Source organism: Octopus bimaculoides, chromosome 2 (genome assembly GCF_001194135.2).
Source record: "Octopus bimaculoides isolate UCB-OBI-ISO-001 chromosome 2, ASM119413v2, whole genome shotgun sequence".
NCBI classification, from domain to species: domain Eukaryota; kingdom Metazoa; phylum Mollusca; class Cephalopoda; order Octopoda; family Octopodidae; genus Octopus; species Octopus bimaculoides.
In genome coordinates this window covers 38223621-38231432 of record NC_068982.1, presented here as the reverse complement: position 1 = coordinate 38231432, position 7812 = coordinate 38223621, and the positions used below count along the sequence as shown (strand labels likewise).

The following is a 7812-nucleotide window of genomic DNA, read 5'->3' as shown; positions in this document are numbered from 1 at the left end:
ATATAGAGAGAGAGAGAGAGAGAGAGAGAGAGAGATACATATATATATTCATATATATACACACACATATATATTTATATACATTTGAACATTCAGAAACGAATGCTTGTATGGATATATATATATATATATATATATACACACACATATATATATGTACTACATGTGTATGTATGTGTATATGTGTGTGCATACAGGTGTATGTATATGTGCAGTGTGTATATTTATATACATGTTTGTATGTGTGTGAGTGTGTGCATGCATGTATATGTATGTGTGTTGAGTGTATGTATATATATACAATTTGCTATATTCATATATATTCATACATAGAGATTCTTGATTATTATGATGGAAATATGTGTATGATTCATTATAATGGAGTTTGTTCAAAATCAGTTATCTTTTTAATTTTCATGATGCTGCTTTCCATTTGTATCCAGTCATCTAGCAACTGGTTGAACCACACAATGCCAACATTGTAACGTCCATTTAAATTGCCATAATGACAGTGTTTGTACCACCATCCTGCAGTATAGTGAACTGCACAGTGAGTGCTACTTGCATCATGGTCTACATCAACAGTGCTGAATGGAGAATGATTAGCATATTGAAGTGAGTCAGTTGCATTACCAGAGTAGGTTCCTATGTTCAGTGTATAACCAGTTGACTCACTACTGATATGGAAATTATCATAAACTGCAACCCACAAACGTTTATCCAAATCAATCATTTCAATTTTTAAAGAATAGGCATCATTGTTTGTTAAAAGATGAATATATTCATTTCCTAACCAATATTCAGTATCAATGGAACCAAAACCATATTTATATTCTTCCCATGACTGATTAAAATCCACTGAACCATTATATCGTTTTTGAAAAACAGTCCAGATTCCATCTTCGTCCACTTCACATAATACCTGTACAGAACTGCTACTTCCGCGAGGATAAATGACTTGAATGCTAGAATAAAAGTCATCACTCTCCTTTATGTTTGAACAATCTGAAATATATGAAAATGGAAAAATTTTAAATTTACAAAAGTAAAAGCTATCACAAAACAGAGTTGTCTTAAACTAAAGTATGTCAAACTATATTAGTTAAAAGTCTAAGCTTAAAATATTTTATGCACTTTGATTTGTGGATGGTAAATATATGGTACATTCATCCATGGACACGCATCGAATTGGTGTACGTGGAAGATTACAGAGAAGGTGTCAAATGCTGACTGGAAGGATCTTTATAAATGTCAGTATCTGTAATCCTGAAATTTGCAACATCTTTATTTATCCAAGGCACACCAAATATGGGCTTATTTAACTTACTAGAGCTCATCATTCTCTGTAGTATGTGAGCTGTTCCAAATAGTAAAATCTTCTGGACTGTATAAATAGTCATGTTTCTTCTTCATGAGTCTTAGTGCTCCAATAACTTTATTTTTCTTAGTTCTGGCCTTTTCTTTCCTTCTTTTTGTTAAACTCAAAAGTATTATAGCAATATTAAAATAAACTTGATTTAACTCATCATAATAATTATAACTTTGAGAAAATGTGTTTTATCACTGAAATGTAGAATAATAATCTTTACTTACCAGTTGGTAAATGATGTCGGAAGTTATTCAACTCCTCTTCAACATGTTCTATTAAAGGCAGATTATTGTAAATTGCCTGTGCTTGATTTTTTAATACATCAATGATTTCTGATTGGTTCCTATTCCAGTAGTGGAGCTGATACACTCGGTATTCCAATCTTTTTGCTTGATCCCTTTGAGATGACATGATGCCTTCAAGTTTACGGATGTTCTTGTCTAAATCATGTAATTTAAGATTCTGTTCCAAGTCACGGTTTTTCTTAACACATAAAGACAAGGAATCATTTAGAACACGAGCTTCTAAAGCAGTTAACTTGTACTGAGTCATTTGCATTTCTTTGCTAACTATTTTCAGTTTTTCTGCTAATCTTCGTTCAGCTTTATTCCTTGCATGGTGCAAATTATTCTTCAAGTCTTCAATGGATTTATTGATGGCAAAAAATTGGTCTTTAAATTGTTTAGGTTGGATTTCATTTTCATTTCTATTTTCTCTCATTAGTTTCTTAATTTCAGCCAATTTGTGTGTATTATTCAAAACCATGTTTCTTATCTGGAATATGTTGACTTGAGATTCTTGGTTATTGGACAAAAGTTCTGCATTTAAAGCTTTTAATTTCTCAACAGAGCCCATCCTTTCTGTTAAATTCAAAACTAAGTTTTGAAAATGTCCATCACTCATCTTCAATTGATTAGATGTAAACATTGACTTGAAATATTCAAAATCAACACTTAGGTTAACAAACATTTTATGCAATTTTGTTAGCTCTTGCTCATATTTTTTTAATCTCTGAGCTTCTTCAGTGCTCTTTAGAGCAACAGAGCTCTTCGAAAGTTTTTGCTGAAATCCTCCAAAATTTGTTGTATTTTCTGGTATAGTGTCACCTGAATTATCTTCAGATTCAGACATTAGGTATTTCATTTTGTTAGCAATTTGTTTTGTTTTCACATCAACTAAAATTCCTTCTTGCTGTGGAGTTATATTATCCAGACTTTCTTTATAATAACCCTCAGGTACAAGTTCAACCACAAAACCACTGACAACTTTTTGCATATGTTTGATAGCTGATGATTGATTGGTATTTATATCTGAGATGTTTTTCATTTCTTGCTTCAACTTTTCAACTTCTTCAGAAACTGCTAATGTTTCTGAAGTGAAGTTCTGAAATGTGTAATGCAAATCTGATACCATTTGACTGATATTCATCTCCAGGAATCTAAAATCATCTAATCTAACTCTCAGTTCAGCTTCAGTGTTTCTCAAAGAAGCTTGTGTCATTAGTTGATTTTCAATTGCACCACTTAAGCTATTTATCTGGTGTTCATTCTTTGATGCCATTCGCCTTAAGTAGAAGATATCATTTGTTATTTGTCTGACTTTTGCTCCTTGATGTGATAACTGTTGCTGTATTTTGGCTCTTTCTAACCTATTGTAAAGAAATAATTTTTACACCCATTAACATTGGAATAACAAACAGTAAATATGAAAGAGAAAAAAATAGTTTGTTTTAATATGTTAATGAATTAAGCTTATCTGAGAATTCTTTCAGTTCTATTTTATGCATTGTAATATTTTATATATATCTTGTTATACATATTAGATTATAGATATTTGCAGTTCACATCTTACAATGTATGCACCTGATATTTCAAGTTTCACACTTCATATTAACTACATCTCAAGTGAGACACTGCATATTTCAACATTTCCTTACCTTTTACCCATACTGTAATTTATTTTCCATCTAATTCTGAACCTACAGAATGGCAATGCATTAAACATATTAAATATGACTGCTTCTATATCCTGACATGACATTATAATATTATAGCAGTATTAGCATGATATAGATTTATTTTTCTGTGTATTGGCTTTTATATATAAGCAAATAAAACAAGAAAGGTGAAAGGTAATGAGTTTTGATATTTCTGTAGAGATTACAGCTGTTTCATAATTTACTTAGGATTACATCAACTTTGATGCAGATATATATACATATGCACACACACATGCATACATATGCACATGCACAAATGCACACACACATGCACACATGCACAGAAGGTGAGAGAGAGGGAGGGAAAGAGAGAAAGGGAAAGAGGAGAAACAGATAGAGGTAGGGAGAGTGAGAATGAGAGGGAGAGTACATTTTGTGAGTACAAAAAGATGTACAACTGCAACTGTTATGTTTAGAACTCTATCTTGATTACCATATTCCAGTCTGCTTCCAATATAATGGCTAAGTAACTCCTAAACTAAGTATTATCACTAGTTATGAAATAAAGTGCAACTGTAAGAGAAGTAAGAGAAATTATGATAAACACACATTTGTATTATTAGTCTCTATATACATTTTAACTATTATGGTTGTTTGGAGTCCTGCAATGGATGTTTCAAGTGCATCCAAATGTGCAGTTGAGAAATAATAAAATTTGAGATAACTTGCTTAGGAGACTCTTCAAATTAGCATACAAACAGAGGAGATTAGGTCTCTAGAGGATGGAATGCAGATATAAAAGTTTGATGTGAATAGCTATAGCTCAACAGACAGTACATGATGTCAAGCAGTTAGATTATGGTATTGTTAAATGTGTAAATATGTACAAAATTATGTGCAGTATGCTGAATTATCTAATAGTAAATGTAACAGGACATCTATGAAACATAACAAAAAGGTTCTTTGAAAATGTCCCCCGCACTTAATGAAATACTAATTATTGATTCACATTCTTCAAAGATTAGGAAAAATCAAGCTCAGATGAGAAAACATTGAAAAACTTTGAAATTAATGACTACAAATACACCCAAAGCCACTCACAAGGCTTTGGTTGGCCCGAGGCTATAGTAGAAGACACTTGCCCAAGGTGCCACGCAGTGGGACTGAACCCAGAACCATGTGGTTGGTAAGCAATCTACTTACCACACAGCCACATACACACACACACACACACACACACACACACACACACACGCACACATATATATATATGTATATATATATATATATATATGTTAATTCTCTAAATGAAGTATTAACAGTAACTGCATGAGAAAGTGTAGTATATTGCCACTTAAGTGTGGCTGACCCCTAGGGGTGGATGTTACTGTTGCTTTTAGCCCCAGGAGGACATCTCCTCCAGCTGGCTTATATATATATATATATATACATATATATATATACACATACATTTAGAGGATTTAGATTTTTTCATTCACAAAAAATTAATTTTTTTAAAAGGAAGTAATAAAATCTGAAAATCAGCTATAATAATGTAGACTTCTAGTCTCATTGCTTTGAAGGTATGATGTTGTGGAAAAAAAATTGGAGAAAAAAAGTTACGGGGGTTTAAGAATCGAAAAACTGGGTATTTTTAGTGAATAGTGAGACAAAATTTTCTGCGGTTAGCAGAGCAGTGTCAACTTCAAGGTTGTACCCTGTGAAATTTATAGTTTAGCGTCTGTGAAATGACCTCTTCATTGTAGGTTTCTAATAAAACAGAAATACCTTATTTCATTGTTAGGTTTCTAAATAAACAGAAATACCTAATAAAATCAACATGTATCATCTTACTGTTTCTTTTGTCTCTTCATGGTTTCATTATTTTTTTAAAATTGTTATATTAATATATTTGTCTGCTTGTGTTTACTTTATATGTACTTCAGGATTATGTTTACCTACCATGTATTTGTGTACATCATTAATATATAAGTGCATGTGTGGTGGGGGGGAAAGGAGGCATCTGTTTCCAAAACTCCAAAGTTGAGTAACGTTTTCATGCTTGGATTTGTAAACTATGATAAGAATATCACTGGTCAACAAAGTATTTGTCCCAAGGAAAAGAATACCTGTATTTTATATGTTTTTGCATGCAGAATTCAAAAATAATGTCAAATTATCTGTATCACCCACAGTTTCACTATTCCACCATATCCCTCTCAGTTCCCGTTATGTGGCTAAATTTCAGTTAAGTTGTTGAAATGTGAAACTAACGGTTTAAGAAATACTCCTAATTTAATTTTTTATGAATAGAATTAACCTAATGGAATCATAAATCCAGCTGAGTCAATGAGTCCCAAAAATATATGAAATAAAAAATATGTAAAAATACTAACACACAGAAAAATACTAACACAAAAGCACAGTAAAATATGTAATGTACTAACACAGAAAAATTAAAACAAAACATGTGGGTGAATCAAGTGTGAAAAATCAACATAAACAACAGTGGTACAGACAACTGAACCACAGCACAGCATGCAGTTGTCATGGTAACAAGCTGCTAATGCCACACTGTCTGTTGATTGGCTAAAATTACCCAAATTTCCCAACTAGCATCGGTTTCTTTAATTTACGAGCTAAAGTAATTGGTTGATCATAATCAAAATTCAGAGTTACATCAATACACCAAAACTAAAAGCAATCTGAAAAAAATTAAGGGGCGGGGCTCATTTTGCGAATGAGAAAGACTACATACATACATTCATACATACATACATACATACATACAAACATACACACACACACATACATACATACATACATCACAATACAATACAATGCAATACTATACAACTAGAAAATGCCACAAAACTGAATGTAATGGTATAAGTGTTTTTTAAAATGGTTATCATAATTCATGATTCTTTTATGGCAATAATTTCTTTCCACACAAAAATTTCAGATCAAATCTCTTATAAAACAAGTACAACTCTGAAGCAAAATCCTTACAAAACATTAAAGCAAATATAGAAGCAAATATCATAATAATTCTATGATTCTTGTAAATTCTTTGTTTTAGAAAAGCAAATTGTTAAATGCATTTATTCTTGGAGATTTAGAAGATACGAAACAAAGAGAATTATATTTTTAATGATTGAAAGCTAAATCCACTCTTTTATATTCCATATCAATAACTTTGTACAAAATTCTTGTATTCTAAATATGTATATAGGTTTTCCTTCATTCATTCTCTCTATTTCTCTCTCACCCTCTCACTTTCTCTCTCATTCTCTCTTTATCTCTCACATATATCCTGATAGAGAAGGGTAGAGAGAAAGAGAATTTCAGTGTGGATGGCATTTCACTTGTTGACCTGTAAATCATAATAGGTGTCCCCACAGGCTGCTTGAGGACAAACTGAATATTCAAGGTCTTTCGGTACTAATTTAATAGCAAAGATATAAACAGGCAGGCAGGCAGACAGAGAAACAGACTGTAACAGAACTGATTTTAGCAAAATCTCTGCATCACACAGACACATGCACACACAAACACCTATTTCTCTACTTCATCTTTCTCTCTCTGAAAATTCTGAAATAAAACTAACATCAATAACACATAGTTGAACATCTTCAGGTTTTTTTGATCGTTTCACATTTCAAGATATGTAAAATATCCATCCATCCATCCATCCATCCATCCATCCATCTATCCATCTATCTATTTATCTATCTATCTTTCTATCTATACATCTATCCATCTATCCATCTATCTATCTGTAAGCCAGTCTGTATGTGTGTGTTTGTGTGTGTATGTGTGTGTGTGCACGCTTGCGTGTGTGTGTGTGTGTATGTGTGTGTGTGTGTGTATTTATGTATGTATGTATGTATACACACATGCATGCACACACACACACACATACACACACATATGTACCCATTGACCTCAGAAAAATCAAAGAAGATTAACGTGGAGAAAATGTGCTTTTAATAAAAGAGATTTTAATAAAAGAAAACGTTTCTACTATGTACCCCTTATTTGATGTTATGCCTCAATATCCCACTTCTTATTTAAGTTAAGGAACATATTGTAAGTTTGTATGTCATTATTCAGTTTTTATTTCAAGATTTCTTGCCAATAGAAAAAGAGCCGGTTTCTAACCTAGATCCAAGGCTCCCCTCATTGTAATTTCAACATCAACAGGTTGGGTGGGTGGGTATGTATGTATGTATGTGGGTGTGTGTGCGTGCGTGTGTTCATGCATGCGTGCATGTATGCAGATTTGTATGTTTTGTTTTATGCATGTATTCTCATGCATATAGCTGCATATCTAGACTTGGTGATATATATTTAAATGATAAAACTTCTGGAAAGTTTTACAGATTTTTACAGTTCCAATGATGGATTGGATCTGTAGTCTTCGTATCAGCATTCTCCTTTCTGGTTGTATGTATGTATGTATGTGTGTGTGTGTGTGTGTGTGCGTGCGTGCATGCATGCA

General features: G+C 32.4%; 2 protein-coding genes across 3 annotated transcripts in view; one reads left to right on the top strand and one right to left on the bottom strand.

Annotated features, from left to right (window-relative positions):
• The window catches only part of LOC106873452 (uncharacterized), a 179865-nt gene that overhangs the window by 67348 nt on the left and 104705 nt on the right, over window positions 1-7812 (top strand). The gene's annotated exons all lie outside the window — the stretch shown is intronic.
• LOC106873454 (protein scabrous) overlaps window positions 11-7812 on the bottom strand; it is a 47789-nt gene continuing 39987 nt past the window's right edge. Inside the window, exons 2-3 of the mRNA XM_014920814.2 lie at window positions 1594-3017; window positions 11-1005 (exon numbers count right to left, since the gene is read on the bottom strand). Coding sequence (XP_014776300.1) covers window positions 374-1005; window positions 1594-3017 — 2056 coding nt within the window. The 3' untranslated portion in view covers window positions 11-373. The remainder of the gene's footprint in view (window positions 1006-1593; window positions 3018-7812) is intronic.